The sequence below is a fragment of the Melanerpes formicivorus genome, unplaced genomic scaffold (genome assembly GCF_026170545.1).
Source record: "Melanerpes formicivorus ecotype bairdi unplaced genomic scaffold, bMelFor1.0.p_v2 SCAF_92, whole genome shotgun sequence".
In the NCBI taxonomy this organism is placed as follows: Eukaryota; Metazoa; Chordata; class Aves; order Piciformes; family Picidae; genus Melanerpes; species Melanerpes formicivorus.
In genome coordinates, this window is record NW_027142444.1 from 2459548 (window position 1) to 2482850 (window position 23303).

The window sequence follows — 23303 nt, forward strand, 5'->3', positions numbered from 1 at the left end:
CCTTGCTCTCTGCTCAGTCTGTGGAGTAGGAAGTAGTAAAGAGGCTTTGTGCTCAGAGTTTCCACTTGGTTCTCCTCTTTGTGTTTGCAAGGTTGGGTTGGGGCTCTTGTGAAGTGATGATTTTCCTCTGGGCTGCACCTCCCCTGGTCCCTTGTTCCAAGGGACTGCGTGGTCATAGGAAAAACTGAAGAGCTGGGCAGCAGAGCTGCTGTGGGCTGAGCGTGGAGGACCAAACTGGGCCAGAGTGGAAGGAGCCACACAAATTCCTTTCATAGCATGGAAAGATCCAAGCAGTTTGGGTAAGAGGTTTTCCAGGTGGAAAAAAAGATGGATGATTTTTTTTTCCTATTTCTTGAAGTGGAGCACAAAAGCCAAAAGGGCTTCTGGGGCTCCCTGACCTGAAGAGATCCCTCCTGCAAGAGCTGCTCCCCCCCTGCCTGGAGAGGCATGGAGAGGGTAGGGTAGGATAGGATAGGATAGAATAGAATAGCATTAACCAGGTTGGAAGAGACCTTCAAGACCAGGTTGAAAGAGACTTTTGAGATCATGGAGTCCAACCTCTCACCCAGCACCATCTCATCAACTAAACCATGGCACCAAGTGCCTCAGCCAGGCTCTTCCTAAACACCTCCAGGGATGGGGACTCCACCACCTCCCTGGGCAGCACATCCCAATGGCCAATCTCTCTTGCTGGGAAGAACTTTCTCCTAACATCCAGCCTGAACCTCCCCTGGTGCAGCTTGAGACTGTGTCCTCTTGTTCTGGTGCTGGTTGCCTGGGAGAAGAGCCCAACCCCCACCTGGCTACAGCCTCCCTTCAGGTAGTTGTAGAGAGCAAGAAGGTCTCCCCTGAGCCTCCTCTTCTCCAGGCTAAGCAACCCCAGCTCCCTCAGCCTCTCCTCCCAGGGCTGTGCTCCAGACCCTCTCTCAGGGTTCTCATTGAGGCTGTGGAGCCTGTGCTGACCTGGGGCTTGGCTCTGGCAAGGTGGGAGATACAGAAGCCACATTCAGCAGTGCCCTCTTGGCTGCCCCTTGTTCATTCAGCCCCCTCCTAGGCTCTGTCTGGAGCTGGCCCTCAGAGCTGCGTGGTCTGAGCTTTGCAGAGGGGGCACAAGGAGCAGGGCTGGATAGAGAAGAGAGGGGTGAGGGGCTGGAAGAGGGCAGGTTGAGTCTGGAGAGCAGCCTTCCAGGACCTGAAAGGGGCTCCAGGAGAGCTGGGGAGGGACTTCTGACAAGGGCTGGGAGTGACAGGACAAGGGACAATGGCTTTGAGCTGGGAGAGGGCAGATTGAGGCTGGAGATGAGGAAGAAATTCTTGCCAGTGAGGGTGGGGAGAGCCTGGCACAGGCTGCCCAGGGAGGCTGTCCCCTGCCTGGAGGTGTTCAAGGCCAGGTTGGATGAGGCTCTGAGCAAGCTGGGCTGGTGGGAAGTGTCCCTGCCCATGGCAAGGGGTTGGAACTGGATGATTTTGAAGGTCCCTTCCAACCAACTCATTCTGTGCTTCTGTGAAAACACCTTACAGGGGGATGGAAGAGCAGAAGGTCTGTTGGAGGAGCCCATCATCTGCATGGCTTTTGGGGGGTCACACTGCATGTGCTCTCTACAACTCCCTGAAAGGAGGCTGGAGTGTCACTCTTCTCCAAAGTGACAAGAAAAGGAGGGTTTCATGGAAGCACAGGATGGTTGGGGTTGGAAGGGACCTTAAAGCTCATCCAGTTCTGCCCCCCCTGCCATGGGCAGGGACACCTCCCAGCAGCCCAGGGTGCTCAAGGCTTTGAACCCCTCCAGGGAGGGGGCAAAGCCATGGACCAGGCTGCCCAGGGAAGTGGTGGAGTCCCCATCCCTGGAGGGGGTTCCAGAGCTGTGTAGATGTGGTGCTGAGGGCCAGGGTTCAGTGGTGCCCTGGCAGTGCTGGGTTGAGGACTGAGCTGAGAGAGACTCTTCCAGCCAGCCAGATTCTGTGACTGAGCTCCAACCATCTCCCTGCAAGAGTTATGGAAATCAAAGTCCCATTTGACCCCCTGACCTCCTATTTCTTGCCATGCTGGAGAAGGCTGCAGCCCCTTTGTTCCTCTCCTGGGGTGAAATATTTGCTTTCCCTGGGCTTTTAAACTAATCCTTCCCTTTCCTGCAGCACTCCTGCGACTTGCCTGAGAGCTTTAACGAAGCACTTCGACTTTCTGCCTTAAAAGCTCGGCCATGCAACAGCAGCTGACCTCCCTGACCTCACACAAATCATCCTGTCCTTGCTTTACTCCTGCCTGAGTCACTGGCTGTCTCAAAGTGCTTCCCCCCACACACTCAGAGACTGAACCCAGAGTTTTTCTTGCCCCCCCACCCCGAGATGCAGGAGCGATTGCAAAGCATGAGGCTGCTCTAAGTACTCCCAGTTTGGGCATTTCAAGTGCCCTGCAGTGCTGCTGCTGAGCTGTAGACCCCCAGAATGTGTCCCCCCTCAAGAGTAGAACGTGCCAGGGCTGCTGGTTCTTCTCCAGCTCGTAGCTGAGGTGACAACTGGGTGTCACCTCCCAGTTTGGGCTGCATGGTCTGTGAGCTTGCAAGGCAAAGCTTTTCAAGCAGGGAGATCCTCCTCTCCATTGCTAGCTTGCCCACAGCATGAAGTCTGCTGTGGCAAAAGGGGAGTGCAGCCCCTCCCAGCCCCTGGGGAAAGGGCCATGTGCTTTGCAGAGCTGCTCTGTGTGCTCCTCACCACATAAATCAACCACCCCCCTCCAAGCTGGGACTGCTGGAAATGGACTGGGGGAAGGTTGAGGCCAGGAGGTGGGTGTCTGGTTGCTTCTCAGGAGCAACAGTGACCTATGGGAGAGGTTCCATGGGAAAAGAAAGTCTGCAACCAGCAGTGGAGGAAGCAGCTAACAGGGAAGTCCTCACAGCAGCCTGCTGGCTTCTTAACCTGGGTGATGCAAGAGGTGAACTGGCACAGGCTGCCCAGGGAGGCTGTGGATGCCCCCTCCCTGGAGGTGTTCAAGGCCAGGCTGGATGAGGCATGGAGCAGCCTGGGCTGGTGGGAGGTGTCCCTGCCCATGGCAAGGGGTTGGAACTGGATGATCTTGAAGGTCCCTTGCAACCCATTCTATGGTTCCATGATCTTGAAGGTCCCTTCCATCCCAACCCATTCTATGGTTCCATGGTCTTGAAGGTCCCTTCCATCCCATTCTATGGTTCCATGATCTTGAAGGTCCCTTCCAACCCATTCTATGGTTCCATGATCTTGAAGGTCCCTTCCATCCCAACCCATTCTATGGTTCCATGATCTTGAAGGTCCCTTCCAACCCATTCTATGGTTCCATGGTCTTGAAGGCCCCTTCCAACCCATTCTATGGTTCCATGATCTTGAAGGCCCCTTCCAACCCATTCTATGGTTCCATGATCTTGAAGGTCCCTTCCAACCCATCCCATTCTGTGGTTCCATCATCTTCAAGGTCCCTCCCAACCCAACCTGTTCTGTGATCTTGAAGGTCCCTTCCAACCCAACCCATTCTATGGTTCCATGATCTTGAAGGTCCCTTCCATCCCATTCTATGGTTCCATGGTCTTGAAGGTCCCTCCCAACCCATCCCATGAATCTGTGAATGCAAAGGTGATGCAAAACAATAATGAATTCCCCCTTGATAAATACAGCAGGGTCCAAAGAGCCTGAAAGGTCACCAGGAGACCCTTTCTGTTGGATGACACGTGAGGTGAGGTGTCCCTGCCCACGGCAGGGGGGTTGGGACTGGATGATCCTTGAGGTCCCTTCCAACCCTCGCAGTTCTGTGGTTCTGTTGGAGGTGGCTCCCTGGCTGCGTGCTAGGACCTGAGGCCCCCGTTGCTGTATGGAATGGGCTGCTGGTGGTGTTGGAGCACACTCTGCATGGCCTGGCTGGGGAGCTGGGAGCTGGCCAGGCAGCTGGGGGGGTGCTGCAGGGGCAGAGCAGGCAGCAGAGCGCCGCTGAGTGCGGGCAGGGGCCCAGGCGGGTGGCAGCCGGGAGGGCTCCGTGGCAGCCTCCGCGCCCGGGCAGCAGATGAAACGCTGCCTTTGTTTGCCACCACCACCGCAGGCACAGGGCTGCTGACCTCAGGTGTCCCCTCCTGCCTGCTCCTGGTGATGGCTGGGGATTGTTTTATTTGCTTGTGGAGCCCTGGAGCTGAGGCTGTTGTTTTTCTTTCTTCGAAGGCTATCGAGTGTCCTTGTTTGTGTGTCTGTGTGTCTGTCTGTCTGCGTGTGTTTTCTTTTCCTTTCCCCTTTCCAGAGGAGGCAGTGGCTCTCCTGGAATCCCCATGGCTCCAGGAAGTGGGGAAACACTGCCAGAAGTGGCAGCCCTGAGTGCCCTTTCTCGTGCACCCACCCCTGGGGCTCCTTTGCCAGGCAGCAGGTTTTGCCCTCTCGCAGCCCCTGGCACAGAGCTGCTGGGGGCTGCCACCGAGCCAGCAGGACAGGCTTTGGCAGAGCTGGGCTCAGGGAGCTGCTGGCCTGCACTGAGCACGTTCCAGGCATACTTTTCACTTCTTAATGACTGAGATTTTGAAAGCCACAACTCCTTTCTTTAAGGACAAAGCCCTTCTGGTGCCAGCTCTGCTCTCCGAGTGGAGGCTCTGTAGGTTTTCCAAGAACACACACACCCAGAGAAAAGAAAGGAGGGAGACACATCCAAATCAGCCTCTGGGTTGGGCTTTTTGCTTCCTGTAGCTTCTTGAGGGGTTCCCTTGAGTTCTCTTAGACTTGCTGAGGGGGGAAGGGGAAGGGAAGGAAGGGGAGGGAAGGGAAGGAGAGGAGGAGAAGGGAAGGAAGTGAAGGAAAAGAAGGGAAAGGGAGGGAAGGAAGGGGGGGAAGGGAAGGAAAGGAAGGAAGGGGAGAGAAAGGAAGGAGGAGGAGGGGAAGGGAGGGAAGTGAAGGGAAAGGGAGGAAAGGTAGTGGGGGAAAGGGAGGAAAGGAAGGGAAAGGGATGGGAGGGAAGGGAAGAAAGGGAAAAGGAGGGAAAGGAAGAGGGAAGTGAAGGAAAAGAAGGGAAAGGGAGGGGAGGGAAGGGAAGGAAGGGAAAGGGAGGGGAGGGAAGGGAAGGGAGGGGAAGGACAGGAGGGGAAGGGAGGGAAGTGAAGGGAAAGGGAGGAAAGGTAGTGGGGGAAAGGGTTGGGAGGGAAGGGAAGAAAGGGAAAAGGAGGGAAAGGAAGAGGGAAGTGAAGGAAAAGAAGGGAAAGGGAGGGGAGGGAAGGGATGGAGTGGAACAAAGGAAAGGAGGAATAAAGGGAAGGAATGGGAAGGGAAGGAAGGAAAGGAAACCCAAGATCTGGATTAAAACCAAGCAGGAGAAATTTCAGCATCAGGGAATTTTCTGTGAGGCTGAAGAAGCTTCCTGTCAATTCAGCACAGAAATGACCCAGAAAGCAGCTGTCATTTTCTCCCTGACCCAGAAAAAACCTTGCCACTTTCTTCTCTGCTGAGCAAATCCAACAGAACTGGGGTTAGCTTGGGGGCTGCTCCTGAGTGCCTTTGGCTCCTTGAGGTGGTGCAGCAATTAGTGCGTGGAGGTGGCTCAGATTCCTTGCAGGAGCAAGCAGGGATGGTGAGAAGGGATTCTTGCTCCCACATGGCATCCATGGATTAATGAGGAGTGCCTTTGGGTTTCTGCTCCTGTTTAGGATCTATGGATCAGTGAGGAGTGGCTTTGATGTTCTGTTCTCACTTTGGATCCATGGATTAATGAGGAGTGGCTTTGATGTTCTGCTCTTGTTTAGGATCCATGGATTAATGAGGCCTGGGTTTGATTTTCTTCTCCCACATGGCATCCATGGATTAATGAGGAGTGGCTTTGGGTTTCTGCTCCTGTTTAGGATCCATGGATCAAGGAGGAGTGGCTTTGATATTCTGCTCTCACTTTGGATCCATGGATCAATGAGGAGTGGCTTTGATGTTCTGCTCTTGTTTAGGATCCATGGATCAATGAGGAGTGGCTTTGATGTTCTGCTCTTGTTTAGGATCCATGGATTAATGAGGACTGGGTTTGATTTTCTTCTCCCATATGGGATCCATGGATCAATGAGGACTGGCTTTGGTTTTCTGCTCCCATTTTGGATCAATGAGGAGTGGCTTTGATTTTTCTGCTCTCAGTTTGGATCCATGGATCAATGAGGAGTGGCTTTGGTTTTCTGCTCCTGTTTAGGATCCATGGATCAGTGAGGAATGGCTTTGATGTTCTGTTCTCACTTTGGACCCATGGATCAGTGAGGAGTGGCTTTGATTCCCAGCAGTGCCCAGTGGAGCTGGGGGTGCAGCTTGGTGTGTGTGGCTCTGGATTAAGTCTCTTTTCCCAGCCTTGTGCCAGGGGAGCAGCCTCCCAGCAGTGTTTTTATTCCCCTGATGACACCAAGTGTGCTTAAGAGGAGCAACGTGGTTGTGTTTGGGATGAGTTTGAGCCCCAGGAAGAGCTCCCTTTGGTTAAGGCAATGAGTGTCTTGTTTCTGGTCAGCTTGCCATCAATGTGTCTGACCACCTCAGAGAGGAGGAGAGGAGAAGGGAGGGAGAAGAAGGAGAGGAGGAGAAGAAGAAGGAGAGGATAGGAGGAGGAAGAGAGGATCTTGTGATCATGGGGCAAACTCTATGGCTTCAGAAGCTTCCAGAATATTTGGTGAAGGAGAAACCTGGGGAAGCAGTTGATGCTTGACCAAACCTGAGAGGCTAAACCCCCACCCCAGGGGCTGGAGGTGCAAGCCTGGAGCCACATACCCAGGGAGGAAACTTCATTCCTGCCCACTGTGGCTGGATTTTGGTGGGGGCAGGAGCAGGGAAACGTGCTGCAGGGCAAAGCAACCTGCTTGGCTTGGCTTTGCCTTGGTTTTCCACCCTCCCCACCCCCCACCTTCTTCTTCCCAGTAAATCAGGCAGTGTTCAGTGAGAGTCCCCAAAGCTCTGCTGTGTGGAGGAGGGCAGCAGGTAGCAGTGACGCAGGTTCTGCACAGCCAGGGAGCTGCACACACCTTAGGCCAACAGAAGGGGCTGAAAGCTGGCAGTGTCTTGGGGCTCTTTTGCCCTCACTCTGTGTTTTTGAGGCCAGGCAGCACCTTCTTTGATAAAAGCAGGTTTATATCCACTCCTGAAGAGGTTGCAGACTGGAGAGGGCTGTCTCCAGCAGCTCTCCCCCCCCACCCCACCACCTCTTTTCCCCTGCACCCAGGCCCCGCGTGTTTGTCTTGGCAGGATGTGGTGTCTGCTGGGCTGCTGCTGGGATGCTAACTGGAGGGAACACAGAGCTCTTGATGCTGCTCAACAGGGCTGCTATTGAGGGAGCTGCAGGAGGGAGCTGGGGGCCACCTCTGATTGTCCAGCAGGGGATAAAAAAAGGAGGAATCAGAGGGCTAAAGGGAAGCATTTTCCAGTTTCATCCCTGGAATGGTCAGAAGAGAGGTCCTGGGAGGCAGCAGCTTTGTGGCAGGTGAAATAAATGCTGCAATGAGCCTTGAGGTCCCTTCCAAGACCTAACAATTCTGATTCCATGTCTTACTCTTCCTGCCTCCTGCCCTGTGCCTGCTCCCTCCTGACTCACTGCCCCTGGGGGGCTGCATCTTCAGCCAGCAGGGCTGAGGGAGAGCTGACTGAGGGAGGGCTGGTGGGAGGTGTCCATACCCATGGCAGGGGATTGGAACTGGATGACCTTGCAGGTCCCTTCCAACCCTGCCCATTCTATGACTCTACTCCATTCTATAGCCATAAGAGTGGAGAACTTTGCCCTCTGGCAACCTTTGGGGTCCCCTGTGTTTCCCCACCACCAGCAGCTTTGATCCCTTCTGATGGGAACCCAAAGCCTGCTGATTTGTGTCCTTCAGGAGTCAGCTCTCCTTCAGCCCTGCTGGCTGGAGATGCAGCCCCCCAGGGGCAGTGAGAGTCAGGAGGGAGCAGATACAGGGCAGGAGGCAGGAAGAGTAAGACATAGAATCAGAACTGTCAGGGCTGGAAGGGACCTCAAGGCTCAGCCAGCCCCAACCCCCTGCCATGGGCAGGGACACCTCACACCACAGCAGGTTGCTCACAGCCACCTCCAGCCTGGCTGCAAACACCTCCAGGCAGGAGGCTTCCACCACCTCCCTGGGCAACCTGTGCCAGGCTCTCACCACCCTCATGGGCAACAACTTCTTCCTCACAGCCAATCTCAATCTCCCCACTTCTGGTTTTGCTCCATCCCCCCCAGTCCTATCCCTCCCTGACACCCTCAAAAGTCCCTCCCCAGCTTTCCTGCAGCCCCCTGCAGATCCTGGAAGGCCACAATGAGCTCTCCTGGGAGGCTTCTCCTCTCCAGCCTGCACAACCCCAACTCTCTCAGTCTGTCCTCACAGCAGAGCAGCTCCAGCCCTCTGCTCCTCCTCCTGGCCCTGCTCTGGACACCTTCCAGCACCTCCAGATCCTTCCTGGCACAGAGGCTCCAGAGCTGGCCCCAGAGCTCCAGCTGTGGTCTCAGCAGAGTGGAGCAGAAGGGCAGAATCCCCTCCCTGGCCCTGCTGGCCACACTTCTCTTGCTGCAGCCCAGGATGTGGCTGGCAAGGGCTCAGCACTGTGGAAACCTATCTTCTATCAAGGCTTAGGCAAAAGAGTGCTTGGCATAAAGGGAGCTGGATGAGAAGATGCTCCCTGGCTGGGGACAGCACATCCAGTCTGTCAGAAGGTGGAAAAGCCTCAGAACTTGGGCTGGAGGAGGACAGTGGAGCCTGGCATCCAAAGCTGAGAGCTTTCCTGACCTCCTTGCCTGGGACACCAGGTGCTGGGTGGGATGGAGATGTCCTCTTGTAGGCTTCTTCTGTCAAGTCGGTGTGCTGCAGGCTTCCCCAAGCAGCCCTGGGCTTGATAGTGGCCACCAGAGGCTCTCTGCCTCCTTGCTCACAGACCCCTTTCACTTCCTCACCTTTGAGGGGGGGTGTTTGAAACCCCCCAGCCCCTCCCCCGAGAGGATTCAAGGCCCTGCCCTAGAAACGAGGCTTTTCACTTCCTAAAATACTTCTGTCAGTCCCACCCATGCTGGTGACCCCAAGGTTGGAGTTCAATGTCTCCATTCTCCCTGGGCACTCCACAGTCCTCTGTTGTGCTCTCTCAATGGCTGCCTCTCTGCTCTCCAGCAGCTCGTGCCCCATGAATATTTATGTGGGCTCCTGTGCCTCCCCAAGTGATGTTGATTTTGGCTCAGGAGGTGATTCCTTGCTTTAACCTGCCCTCCTCAAGGCTTCATGCTGTTTGTAGCTCCCTCATTGTTGTCTGCACCTTCTTGCAGGGAAGGGAAGTGTGGCCAGCAGGTCTAAGGAGCTTCTCTTTGCCCTCTGCTCTGCCCTGGTGAGACCACACGTGGAGTAGTGACCAGCAACCCAACCCAACCCCACCCTGGCCACCAAACCACCTCCCTAAGGGCCATGGCCACAGGTTCCTTGCACACCTCCAGGGATGGGGACTCCACCACCTCCCTGGGCAGCCTGCTCCAACCCCTGACCACTCTGGCAGCAAAGAAATCTTTCCTCCTCTCCAACCTGAGCCTCCCCTGGCACATTTCAGGCCATTGCCTCTCCTATCACCTGAGACTACAGAGAAGAGACCAACCCCCAGCTCACTGCAACCTTTCAGGGAGCTGTGGAGAGCAATGAGCTCTCCCCTCAGCCTCCTCCAGGCTGAACACCCCCAGCTCCCTCAGCTGCTCCTCCCCAGCCCTGTTCTCCAGACCCTTCCCCAGCTCTGCTGCCCTGCTCTGGGCATGCTCCAGGCAGGGACCAGCCCCTGCTTGTGCCTCTCTTTCCCCCTTCACTGGGGAAATCACAGAATCAACCAGGTTGGGAAAGACCAACCAGAGATCATCAAGTCCAACCTATGATACCTAAACACCTCCTGACAACTAAACCATGGCTCCAAGTGCCTCATCCAGTCCCCTCTTGAACACCTCCAGGGATGGAGACTCCACCACCTCCCTGGGCAGCACATCCCAAGGGCCAATCTCTCTTGCTGATAAGAACTTCTTCCTAACATCCAGCCTAAACCTCCCCTGGCACAGCTTGAGACTGTGTCCTCTTGTTCTGGTGCAGCTTGCCTGGGAGAAGAGACCAACCCCCACCTGGCTACAGCCTCCCTGCAGGTAGTTGGAGAGAGCAAGAAGGTCTCCCCTGAGCCTCCTCTTCTCCAGGCTAAGCAACCCCAGCTCCCTCAGCCTCTCCTCCCAGGGCTGTGCTCCAGACCCCTCCCCAGCCTTGTTGCCCTTCTCTGGACACCTTCCAGTGTCTCAGTGCCAGGCTCTTTGCATTGATGAAATGTGGGAGCAGGGCTGGCAGCCTGGAGACAGAAAATCAAGCTGGCTTCTGCATTCCTGCTGCCTGTGGGCTGATAAATGGGAGCCAGGCTGCCCCTGCTGATTCTGAGCCTCATTGGCCAATCAAAAGGATTAAGATGAGTCAATACATATATATACAATGATTTGTCTGCTGTCCTTCACCTCCTGCTTGGTGAGATAAGGCCTCTGGAGTGATTTCTAGCTGCTCTGTGCTGGCTGGCAGGCAGAGCAGGTCAATATTTGTCCCCTTGGCTGCAGGGATGGAGCAAAGCCAGGGGGGAGCATCTCAAAAGGGTGGGCAAAGCACAGGGTGGCCCAAAAGCACAGGGAAGGTGGTCAGCACCCAGGGGGGCGATGCCAAATCACAGCTGGCCCTGCAGGGAGGGGGAAACAGGCTGGAAGGGATGGGCAGGGCGGGGATCAGAGTGAGAAATGGTGCTGGGCAGAACCCAGAGCTGTTCTTGGTGGAGTGGCACACAGTTCCCCTCCTCTCCCTCCTCCCCCTCCTCTCCCTCCTCTCCCTCCTCTCCCTCCTCTCCCTCCTCTCCCTCCTCTCCCTCCTCTCCCTCCTCTCCCTCCTCTCCCTCCTCTCCCTCCTCTCCCTCCTCTCCCTCCTCTCCCTCCTCTCCCTCCTCTCCCTCCTCTCCCTCCTCTCCCTCCTCTCCCTCCTCTCCCTCCTCTCCCTCCTCTCCCTCCTCTCCCTCCTCTCCCTCCTCTCCCTCCTCTCCCTCCTCTCCCTCCTCTCCCTCCTCTCCCTCCTCTCCCTCCTCTCCCTCCTCTCCCTCCTCTCCCTCCTCTCCCTCCTCTCCCTCCTCTCCCTCCTCTCCCTCCTCTCCCTCCTCTCCCTCCTCTCCCTCCTCTCCCTCCTCTCCCTCCTCTCCCTCCTCTCCGTGTTTGAAGCCTCAGGCCAGCACTCCACTGACCTCCTGTCCTCCTCTCTCTCTTCCTGCCCAGGCTGGGATGATAAGAACTGATGAGGATGAATACTTCATTGAGCCTTTGGAAAGGGGGAAGCAAATGGAAGAGGAGAAGGGAAGGATCCACCTGGTGTACAGGAGGGCAGCTGCAGTGCCACACTCCACTGACACCCTCCCTGATGTCCACACAGAAGGTACAGTACTTTGTCTTCCTTGCTCACCAATCTCTTGCAGGCATCTCAAGCCTCTGGTGGCTTTTGCCTCTTTTTTTGGCTTGCTTTTATTCCTTTCTTTTTAGCCTGTTTCTGCATTTTTAGCCTCCCTTTACAATTGCACAAGTCATGGAATCATTGTCAGGGTTGGAAGGGACCTCAAGGCTCAGCCAGTCCCAACCCCCTGCCATGGGCAGGGACACCTCACACCGCAGCAGGTTGCTCACAGCCACATCCAGCCTGGCTGCAAACACCTCCAGGCAGGAGGCTTCCACCACCTCCCTGGGCAGCCTGAGCCAGGCTCTCACCACCCTCATGGGGAACAACTTCTTCCTCACAGCCAAGCTGAATCTCCCCACTTCTAGTTCTGCTCCACTCCTTCCAGTCCTATCACTCCCTGACACCCTCCAAAGTCCCTCCCCAGCTTTCTTGGAGCCCCCTGCAGATCCTGGAAGGCCACAATGAGGTCTCCTGGGAGCCTTCTCTTCTCCAGACTGCACAACCCCAACTCTCTCAGTCTGTCTCCATAGCAGAGCAGCTCCAGCCCTCTGCTCCTCCTCCTGGCCCTGCTCTGGACACCTTCCAGCACCTCCAGATCCTTCCTGGCACAGAGGCTCCAGAACAGGACCCAGAGCTCCAGCTGTGGTCTCAGCAGAGTGGAGCAGAGGGGCAGAATCCCCTCCCTGGCTCTGCTGGTTCATCTCTCAGCTTCTCATCTTCCTCTTTGTGCTTGGTGTTCACTGGCTGCTGGAGCTGAGAAGGCTTTGAGGAGAACAGAAGCAGCTGCACACAACACAGGCAGCCAGGATCAGGTGCAGGTTTTAAACAGAGAGGAACCTCCCTGCTGCCAAAGGTGCTTGGCTTGGGTACCCCAACAGGGTGTCTGCTGCTCTGTCCATCAAGGCAGGACATGCAAGGCTCTGTTTCTGATGACATCAGGTTGCCCAGCAGGGGCTGAAGGCCAAGCTGGATGAGGCCTTGAGCAACCTGGGCTTGTGGAAGGTGTCCTTACCCATGGCAGGAGCTAGATGATCTTTAAGGTCCCTTCCAACCCAACCCATTCCATGAGTTTCCTTCTTGCAGTGTGTGATGGTCTCTGAATCCTCTGCTCAGGTATGGTCTGGGAGCCCCATCCCAGAGCAGGATGACCTCTAGAGCTCCTCAGTGGTGCAGCTGTGCATGCTTGTCCCCTACAGAGCTTTCCCACATCAGCTCAGCTTCCCCAGGAATGCAGGTCTGGGTCCTCAGGGCACCAAACATCTGTGTGCTGCAAGGACTGAGGGCTGGGGCTCACCTTGGGGGCTCTTGCCCCCAAGTAACAGCTGCTCAAGACAAATGAAAGAGGTATTCTGAAGGGCTAAAAGCAACACAGATCAAAAGGCTGCAGCTTGAGGATGAGGAGGGCAGAGAGGAGCTGACCCAAACCCATTGGAGGATGGATGAGGCTGTCCCATTAAAGCATCATTGAGATGGAGCTTGAAGAGCTTATCACCAAAACAGCCTTCCACTTGGGAAGGGAGAAGAAAGCCTGAGCTTGGAAGGGCTTGAAAGTCTCCTGATGATGTCATCCTGTCTGGATGGGATGAAAAGAATCTGCTCTGCTCTGCTCATGAGCTGCCAAGCAGCTCCAGGTTGCCTGATCCTTAACCTCAGTCCTCCCCAAGCCTTGGAGGAGCGATGGGAACCGTGGGGCTGAGAGGCAAAGCTACACCCTGGAGACCTCCTCTGCAAGTTGGTGCTGACTCAGGCTCAGGAGTGTGGGGAAACAAAAGCCCAACTGCCTCTCTCAGGGCGCTGAGAGCCTGAGCCAAGGGCAGTGGAGGGAGTGGGAAGCCTCAGCTTGAGGTCAGGGGGCTGATGAGACATGAGGCTTGGGTGGTGCTCTGCCTGAGCTGATCAGAGAGTTTGGTTTGTCTGTCCTCCTGCTCTCTCAGCCCTCATTTCTTTCCATGCACTTCCTTTTGGTGTGGTGGGATGATGACCAAGTGCCCTTGGAGCCTGGAGGCCCCACAGCTTGTTAGTGCACTCAGCCTTCTCCTGTTTTATCTTCTCTCCCCATCCTGGGATGGTTTTAAGTGACAACCTCTTCCCCCCAGAGAGGGCACTCCAGACCCAAGCCTCCTTCTAATTACTTCCTAGCAGTGGGAAACAAGGAGCCAGGAGCCTTTATCTCCCAGCTTCCTTTCAGGCTTCTCATTTTCCCCAGAGGACCCAAGTGCTTCTGTGGCTGATGGGGTTGCCATGGAGCTGGCTTCCAGGGGCTTTGTCCCAGGTGGGAAACATGTAGGAGGAAGAAATGATTTGGGAATTGCTCCTGGTTGCCTGGGAATGAAAGCCTGGAATAGAAGGTGGGAGAATGGGAAGACTTTTGCCTGCTTTGGAGACCTCCCTCAGCCACTTCCCCAGGCACTTCAGTGTCTCTTGGAGACGTGGTCATTGCCAGGAGGTGTCTGAACTCTTTCTCAGCAGAGTTTCTCATGACCTGGGTGCTGATGGGGAGGGTATTGGAGCTCCTGCACATTACTCAGCTGATGACATCCTGCCTCTTCATCCAGCCTGCTGGCTTGGCATTGTGAAAAGCAGCTTTTCCCCCCCTCCCCCACCACTTTTTCCCCTCTAAAATTGAAACCTGATAGGGTTCCTTGAAGTGCTGGGTGGAGTATTTGCTGGTGGGGTGTTAGGTTCTGGGGTGTTAGGTTTTCAGCTCTTGGTTTTCAGGTGGCAGCCTGCTGAGTGCCAGGAGAGGTGGTTCTGGGTGGAATATTTGCTGGTGGGGTGTTAGGGTTTGGGGTGTTAGGTTTTAACCTCTTGGTTTTCAGCTCCTGGCTTTCAGGTGGCAGCTTGCTGAGTGCCAGGAGAGGTGACTCTGGGTACAATAGTTGTTAGGTTTTGGGGTGTTAGGTTTTGACCTCTTATTTCTCAGGTGGCAGCCTGCTGAGTGCCCTGAAAGTTGGTTCTAGATGGAATATTTGCTGGTGGGGTGTTAGGTTTTGGGGTGTTAGGTTTTCACCTCTTGATTTTCAGTTCTTGGTTTTCAGGTGGCAGCCTGCTGAGTGCCAGGAGAGGTGGTTCTGGGTGGAATATTTGCTGGTGGGATGTTAGACTTTGGGGTGTTAGGTTTTCACCTCTTGGTTTTCAGCTCCTGGCTTTCAGGTGGCAGCTTGCTGAGTGCCAGGAGAGGTGGTTCTGGGTGGAATATTTGTTAGGTTTTGGGGTGTTAGGTTTTCACCTCCTGGCTTTCAGGTGGAATCTTACTGAGTGCCAGGAGAGGTGGTTCTGAGTGGAATATTTGCTGGTGGGGTGTTAGGTTTTGGGGTGTTAGGTTTTTACCTCTTGATTTCAGGTAGCAGCCTCCTGAGTGCCAGGAGAGGTGGTTCTGGGTGGAATAGTTGTTAGGGTTTGGGGTGTTAGGTTTTCAGCTCTTGGTTTTCAGGTGGCAGCCTCCTGAGTGCCAGGAGAGGTGGTTCTGGGTGGAATATTTGCTGGTGGGGTGTTAGGATTTGGGGTATTAGGTTTTCACCTCTTGATTTCAGGTAGCAGCCTGCTGAGTGCCAGGAGAGGTGGTCAGCAAGGGGCTTTTCAAACAGGAACAGCATGGTGCCAAGGAGTAATTGGTGCTGGATGTGCTTGCAATACACAGAAGGAAAAGAGGAGGAGGGAGAAGAGCTAAGGAGGAGGAGGAGGAAGTGGGAGGAAAACTAATGAGCAAACCATCAGACACTTTGAGAAGTGTGATTAACATCTCTGAGTGCAATGCAAGGGCTGGGGGCTGTGTCTGCAGCACAGCAGTTGTGCCCCCAGCCTGCTCAGGAGTGTCCTGCACTAGGTGGAAGCTGCCTTGCTGGGCTCTCAGCTTGGAATCAGGTGGTCAGCACAAAGCTGGCCTCTCCAGGGCCACTGTTGGTGTGGCCTCAACCCAGAATGTCTTCTGGTGAGCATGGCCCAGGACTTGGGTTCACCATCAGCACTCTTTGCCCTCAAAGGTCAGAGCTGGGCTTGGCTCCCTTGTCCTCAGGAGGGGTTTGGGGGTTCATCTTGTAGCTGGGAATTGCCTTTGGTTTGGTGCTGTCTCCCCTCTGGTTTTCTGTCAGCAGAGGGAGGCTGGGCAGTTGGAGGGGGAGTTGGCTTAGGGAGGGGGTTCTCCCCCATGTCAGGTTATTGCCACCAAGGTGGGGGCTGGGGCAGGGCAGCAGGGGGTTGCCAGAGCTCTGGGGTGAATGCTGGGGTCTTCCCCTCTGGGCAGGTTGTTCCACCCAGCTCCCAAATCCAGCCCAGCTCATCCCTGGTGAGTGGAGGGGGAGACCAGGGTGCTGGGCTGCAGGCTGTGAATTAGATCCTGCCACATGATCACAGAGTGCTTGGGGTCAGAAGGGACCTTCAGAGCTCATCTAGTCCAATCCCTCTCTCACCTGGGGCATCTCTGTGCCCTGTGGTCTACCTCTCTGTTTGGCTTTTGTGGCTCCACCTTTCACAGAGGCACAGCAGCACAGGAGCTCAGCAGTGGTGGCTTCACTGTTTGCAAGGATGGAGATCCCCCCCCAGCCTCTCTGGGCTCCTCTTCTGCTGCCTGATGACCCTCATTAGGCTGTTTGATCCCCTTCTATCTAATTGGCTGTTTCCCTTGCTCCAACTCATCTCCAACAATGAATGCTGCTTGCTCTGAGCTGCTGCTGAGTAAAACAAACCCCAGACCAGGAAAAGGCTTCTCAGATTTTCTTAAGAAAGAAGGAAATTGGAGCAGGAATGGATCCAAAAAGCTCTAGAAGGTGAGTGAAGCACCCTGCCTGTGCTGGGGGGGAGAGGTGGTGCTCACCTCCTGCTGATGGGCACTGGGGACATCCATCTGTTTAAGTCCTCTTCAGGTCTTGGCAACAACAAAGGAAAATGATTCTGAAATGAAACCAAGGCTGGGGGCCTGATTCCAGCTGCAGGCATCCCAAGCCAGAGCAGGAAAACACCCAGAGACCTGTCTGAGGGGAAGGTGGAGCCCATGGAGACAGAGCAGAACATGCAGCTTGCAGCCATGGCTCAGTGAAATCTCCTTGTGCCCCTGGGTTGGCTGGGGAGAGGCAGACTCTCAGTGAACACTGCTGCTTCACAGCATCCCAGGAGGGCTTGGCTTGGATGGCACCTTCAAGATCAGCCCCCAACAACCCCCTGCCATGGGCAGGGACACCTCCCCCCAGCCCAGCTTGCTCAGAGCCACATCCAGCCTGGCCTGGAACTCCTCCAGGGAGGGGACATCCAGGACCTCCCTGGGCAACCTGTGCCAGTGTCTCCCCAGCCATAGGCTTACTCTGCAAGCAGCTGTGCCCATGGCAAGGGAGCCTCTGTTAGCAGCTGAAGACCTGCTGAGGTCAGGACCACCCCTTGTGACCTTATGTGTCTAACCTGACGGACAATGCCAGTGGTGTGGCAGAGAGGAGCATCCCAGGGGAGCCACTCTTGCCTCTGATGGGTAAGGAGAGCAATTCCTTTTGGCAAGGACACCTTCCACTAGAGCAGGGCTCAAGGCCATGGTGGTGTCTCTGTGGTGTGGGTGCTCTGCAGGGTGGGGGAGAGCTGTTGGAAGAGGCTGCCCAGGGCAGTGGTGGAGTCCCCATCCCTGGAAGTGTTCAGGAAACCTGTGGCCATGGCACTTGGGGCCAGGGGTTAGTGGCCATGGTGGGGCTGGGTTGCTGGTTGGACTGGGTGACCTTGGAGGGCTGTTCCAACCCAAAGCATTCTGAGGTTCTTTGCTTAAAGATGCTGTGAAGCTGGCTGGGAGAGGCAGCAATGAAAGCAGGGGGACCAGGGTGCTGGTACCTAGTGGTGTGTCCAGGGCTGATCCTTTTGTGCAGCCCCTCCAGCCTTGCCCTTCCTCACCCTGCTGGAAAGCAGAGGAGGAACCAGGAGGAGATGCTGGCTGGAAGCAGAGATGCTTGCCTGATGGAGATGAACTCATGAGGGGGAGAGGTCAGGAGCAGGAGGAAATGAGTCCTCCCACAGCTGGCAGGGGCTGCTGCCTGGTTATGTCTTTTACATCTGCACCATGCAGAGCTGGGCCGGAAATGGGCTGCTGTGAAAGCACCCAGAGCCTCCCTGGAAGGGGGATGAAAAGAGAGAGCCTCAGCTTGGAGTCAGCCTGCGTTCTGCAGCCTGCCCTTGCTGGGAGAGATGAATGAAGCAGCTGGCAGCCTCTGCCAGAGCACCACGTGGGTGTGTTCAACCCATGCAAGGGGTGGTGGATGCTCTGCCCCTGCATCTGAGGGGGTGGGACACCTGGGCAAGCCCACCTGGCTTCAGTGGGTTTGGTGCCCAGTGGGTTCCTGGAAGGATTTGAGAAAGGCAGGCACAGGCAAGGGTGCAAATGGAGGGGGAAGGGGGCAGCTGAGTTCAGTTTGTGTCTCTGGAGGGGTCTGGGTGTGGTGTCAGCAGCCCTGCTTTGTCGTGGGGAGGAGTCACAGAGTGGCAGGGGTTGGAAGGGGCCTTTGGAGATCAGCCAGTCCAACCCCCTGCCAAGGCAGGGTCACCTGGAGAAGCTCACACAGGAACACAGCCAGGTGGGGTTGGAATCTCTCCAGGGATGGAGACTCCACCACCTCTCTGGGCAGCCTGCTCCAGGGCTCCAGCACCCTCACATTACAGCAGTTCCTCCTCCTGTTCAGATGGAGCTTCTGATGGTCAGGTTTGTGCCCATTCCCCTTGTCCTGTCCCTGGGCACCACTGAACAAAGCCTGCTGCCATCCTCCTGCCACCCACCCTTGAAGTATTGATCAGCACTGATGAGATCCCCCTCAGGCTGCTCTGCTCCAGCCTGAACAGCTCCAATCCTCTCAGTCTCTCCTCACCAGAGCTGTTCCAATCCCCTCAGCATCTCTGCAGCCCTTTGTAGGAGGGAAGTTCCTAGACTCACAAACTGGGCTGGGTTGGAAGGGACCTTAAAGCTCATCCAATTCCAACCCCCTGCCATGGGCAGGGACCCCTCCCACCAGCCCAGCTTGCTCAAGGCCTCATCCTAGCTGGCCTTGAACACCTCCAGGGAGGTGTTCTCTTGGGTGCTGTGGTGGTCCATGTGCTGTTTGGAAATAGCTTGGCTCTGGAGATGTTTGTTGCTCTTGGAATGCTGACCTCCAGTGCATTCATGCAGCACCCACCAGCTCCCTGGGCAACCTAATTGCTGCTGGGTGCTTTGAACAAGGCATCTGGATGCTTGCAGTGGTTGCCTGGCAGGCTGGGCTCTCTCTTGGTGGCACTTTCCTTCTGCCAGGGCCATTCCTTTTGTCCCTCTGAGGTGCTGAGGAGGGGGAGGAGCAAACAGCTGTTGGGCAGAACCGGAGCAGGGCTGGGGATGACCCACAGGAGAACTTCGGCCTCGCTCTTCGCTCCCCTCCCACGTTTCTTCAGCTCTATTTGTGGGTTACCAAAGTGCATGAATCTCCTTCCAAAGGGCAGTAGTGGAAAAAAAAAACCCCACCATGGAGTAACAGCATGGCCCAGCTGTTGTTTGCTCTGCAAACAGCAGGGTTCTGCCAGAGGGCTTGGCCCTAGTCGCGGCTTGGAGCGTCCCTCATGACGCGGGAGGAGATGGGCAGGATGGTTGGGATCCTGGAGCTTATTAGGCGACACACACCAGGCTGAGTCTGCAGTCTGGGCTGGAAGGGAGTGAATTGGTGTCTGAGGCAAGCTGGCTGCTGCTGGCCCGTGGGAAAGCCGGGTCAGGCTGTCAAACACCCTGCGGTTTGGGAAGGAAAAGCCAGGCAGGGAGGGAGGGAGAGCTGTGCTGGCTCTGACCTTCAGCAGTGGCCAAGGGAAGCCTTGGGAGCGTGGCTCAGATCCCTCTCTGCTGTGTCACAGCATCACAGAATGCAGCAGGTTGGAAGGGACCCTCAGAGGGCATCTTGGCCAAGCCCCCTGCAGGCAGCAGGGGCAGCTCCAGCTGGAGCAGGCTGCCCAGGGGCCACATCCAGTCTGATCCTGGATGTCTGCAGGGATGGAGCCTCAACCACATCCCTGGGCAGCCTGTTCCACTATTTCCTCAGCCTCATTGTGCAGAGCTTCCTCCTGATGTCCAACCTAACTCTGCCCTGCTCCAGTTTTAAACCCCTGCCTCTTGTCCTGCCCTCACAGCCCCTTCTCAGCAGTCCCTCCCCAGCTCTCCTGGAGCCACCTCCACATCCACAACCTCCCTGGGCAACCTGTGCCAGTGTCTCACCACCCATACTGCCAAGAATTCTCCAGTCTCAGTCTCCCCTCTCCCAGCTCAAAGCCATTGTCCCTTGTGCTGTCAATCCCAGCCCTTGCCCAAAGTCCCTCCCCAGCTCTCCTGGAGCCCCTTCAGGCACTGAAAGGTTGCTCTAAGGTCTCCCTGCAGCCTGCTCTTCTCCAGGCTGAACAGCCCCAACTCTCTCAGCCTGTTCTCACAGGGGATGTTCTCCAGCAGCTGATCCTCTTGGTGGATTTCCCCTCTGCACTTCCCCCAGACCCTGCAGAAGTTTCTGTTGCTCAGTTTCCACCACAACCCTTGTGTGCAGGAGCCAGGGTTGTTCCCAAGCTGCCCCAAGCCCCATGGGTCAGCTGGAGCACACTTGTCCTTCATCCTGTTCCAGTCTCACACCTTCTTTCCTTCTCACAAATGGAGATGAGGAAGAAATTGTTTCCAGTGAGGGTGGGGAGACACTGGCATGTCAGGGAGGCTGTGGGTATCCCTCCCCTGGAGGTGTTCCAGGCCAGGCTGGGTGAAGCCTTAAGCAAGCTGGGCTGGTGGGAGGGGTCCTTGCCCATGGCAGGGGCTTGGAACTGGCTGAGCTTTAAGGTCCCTTCCAACCCAACCCAGTCTGTGAATCTGGGAACTTCCCTTCTACAAAAGGCTGCAGAGATGCTGAGGGGATTGGAACAGCTCTGTGATGAGGAGAGACTGAGAGGATTGGGGCTGTTCAGGCTGGGAAAGAGCAGCCTGAGGGGGATCTCATCAATGCTGATCAATACTTCAAGGGTGGGTGGCAGGAGGATGGCAGCAGGCTTTGTTCAGTGGTGCCCAGGGACAGCACAAGGGGTGACAGGCACAAACCTGACCATCAGGAGCTCCATCTGAACATGAGGAGGAACTGCTGAGGGTGAGGGTGCTGGAGCCCTGGAGCAGGCTGCCCAGAGAGGTGGTGGAGTCTCCATCTCCGGAGAGATTCCAACCCCACCTGGATGTGTTCCTGTGGGACCTTCTCTGGGTGACCCTCCCTTGGCAGGGGGCTGGACTGAATGATCCTTGAGAATTCCCTTCCAGCCCAACCCATGCCATGAAGAGCAACCCTTCCACTTCACAAAACCAACTCAATACCTCAGTTTAAAGCTGCTGAGATTGAACCCCCCACTCAGCCAGCATCCAGGACCCAAACCCTTCATGTTGGTCACTCCTGGGAGGAATTTCCCCTTTAAACCTCACCACCACACAGCTGGGCTCTGCTCAAGCTTCTGCCACAGCCAAAGAAATGTTGGCTTTGGGGTTTTCTTCCTTGTTTTCTATCACTGATCACAAGTGGAGCTGCAAACAGATGCAGTGGAGTCTCTGCTTTGCTCTTTCAGTGCTCTTGCTCAATTTGCCTCCAGGGGGTTGAGCCCTGAGTTATTTCAAGTCCTTTTAATCAGTCTGCAGAGGTTTCCCCTGCCAAGAATAAGTAACAACATCTCTGCAGGGCTTCCAGCACTTCCAAGCTGCTCATGGCCAGAGCTTTTACTGCTAGAAGGCAGAAGCAGCACAGGATGGTTTGGGTCTGCCTTTGGTTAGCAGTTGCTCTTTTAACAGGGAGCAAGAAGGTGGTGACTTCTTCCCTGCATTGACTGATTGATCTGGAGAGGAGGAAGACATTCTTGGCAGGGAAGGGGAGAATAAACATCAGCCTTCCAGTACCTGGAAGGGGCTCCAGGAGAGCTGGGGAGGGACTGCTGACAAGGGCTGGGAGTGACAGGATGAGGACAATGGCTTTGAGCTGGGGGCGAGGAGATTGAGGCTGGAGATGAGGAAGAAATTGATGACAGTGAGGGTGGGGAGACACTGGCACAGGCTGCCCAGGGAGGCTGTGGCTGCCTCCTCCCTGGGAGGTGTTCAGGGCCAGGCTGGATGTGGCTCTGAGCAAGCTGGGCTGGGGGGAGGTGTCCCTGCCCATGGCAGGGGGGTTGGAACTGGATGACCTCGAAGGTCCCTTCCAACCCAACCCATTCTCTAACTCCATGATTCATAGCTTCATAGAATGGTTTGGGTTCAAAAGGACCTTCAAGATCATTGAGTTCCAACCCCCCTGCTCTAAGCTCCCCAGATCCCAGGCAGGCTCTGTCTCTCTGAGGGCTGCACTGTGAGCTGCCTTGGGAGCTTTGCTTTCCAGCTCAGGAACAGGAGGAGTTTTCTTTTCCTGTTCCCTCTCCTCCCTCTCCTCCCTCTCCTCCCTCTCCTCCCTCTCCTCCCTCTCCTCCCTCTCCTCCCTCTCCTCCCTCTCCTCCCTCTCCTCCCTCTCCTCCCTCTCCTCCCTCTCCTCCCTCTCCTCCCTCTCCTCCCTCTCCTCCCTCTCCTCCCTCTCCTCCCTCTCCTCCCTCCCCTCCCTCTCCTCCCTCCCCTTCTTTTCTCCAGTTGTTTTATGGGAGCTGTTTGTTGTTGAGAGCCCAGAGCTTGTTTGTGCAGCTCAGCATGTTCTGGTGGTGCTTTCAGCCCTCCCCTCCCCTCCCTCTTTTGATGTGGTGTCAGAGGAGGACTGCTCCCTGCATAACTTCCCCCTCCTTTATCTTGGATGCTCTCGTGGTCCATGTGCTGTTTGGAAGCAGCTTTGGGCTTGGGAGATGTTTGTTGCTCTTGGAATGCTGACCTCCAGTGCATTGGTGGATGAAAAGCAGGACCTGAGTTCAGCAGCACTCACCCAGAGTTCAGAGCTGGAGCTTTCCCTTCATCTTTAGGCCAGTGGAATTTGGAGGCATGGCTGAGATTCCACGGGGCAGGAGGGAGGTTGTGCCCCTGGGATCAAGGCCTTGGTGTCATTTGCTGCCAGGCTCCTTCCACGCTTCTGCTCCAGCTGCTGCTCCTGCTGCCTCGCCATGGAGGGGGGAAGGCTGCAGGGAGAACTAACAGCAGCCTTCCAGTACCTGAAAGGGCTCCAGGAGAGCTGGGGAGGGACTTCTGGCAAGGGCTGGGAGTGCAAGGAGGAGGAGCAATCAAAGTGGGACCCAGTGCAGGGGAAGTCAGCTGGAATTTGGCAACTGGGGCCAGGAGGATGATCAGAGGGCTGGAGAACCTTCCCTAAGGGGACAGGCTGGGAGAGTTGGGGCTCTGCAGCCTGGAGAAGGCTGCAGGGAGACCTTAGAGCAGCCTTCCACTACCTGAAGGGGCTGCAGGAGAGCTGGGGAGGGACTTTGGACAAGGGCTGGGAGTGCCAGGATGAACTTTCCCTACTAGAAGGCAGAAGCAGCACAGGATGGTTTGGGTCTGCCTTTAGTTAGCAGTTGCTCTTTAACAGGGAGCAAGAAGGTGGTGACTTCTTCCCTGCATTGACTGATCTGGAGAGGAGGAAGACATTCTTGATAGACCTGAGAGCAGCCTTCCAGGACCTGAAAGGGGCTGCAGGAGAGCTGGGGAGGGACTTTGGACAAGGGCTGGGAGTGCCAGGAGGAGGACAATGGCTCTGAGCTGGGAGAGGGGAGACTGAGAGTGGAGATGAGGAGGAAATTGGTGACAATGAGGGTGGGGAGAGACTGGCACAGGTTGCACAGGGAGGCTGTGGATGTCCCCTCCCTGGAGGTGTTCCAGGCCAGGCTGGATGTGGCCTGGAGCAAGCTGGGGCTGGTGGGAGGTGTCCCTGCCCAGTTTTAGGTGAGCTCCATCACCTTACACCTTTGCCCAGTCAGAGTTTGCTGGGAGCTTGCCAC

The 23303-nt window shown here is 55.9% G+C and overlaps 1 protein-coding gene across 1 annotated transcript in view; it reads left to right on the forward strand.

The window, feature by feature from the left end:
* Positions 1-23303, forward strand: part of ADAMTS3 (ADAM metallopeptidase with thrombospondin type 1 motif 3) — a 63909-nt gene that overhangs the window by 13715 nt on the left and 26891 nt on the right. Inside the window, exon 4 of the mRNA XM_068165713.1 lies at positions 11246-11402. Within this exon, the coding sequence (XP_068021814.1) occupies positions 11246-11402 (157 nt within the window). The remainder of the gene's footprint in view (positions 1-11245; positions 11403-23303) is intronic.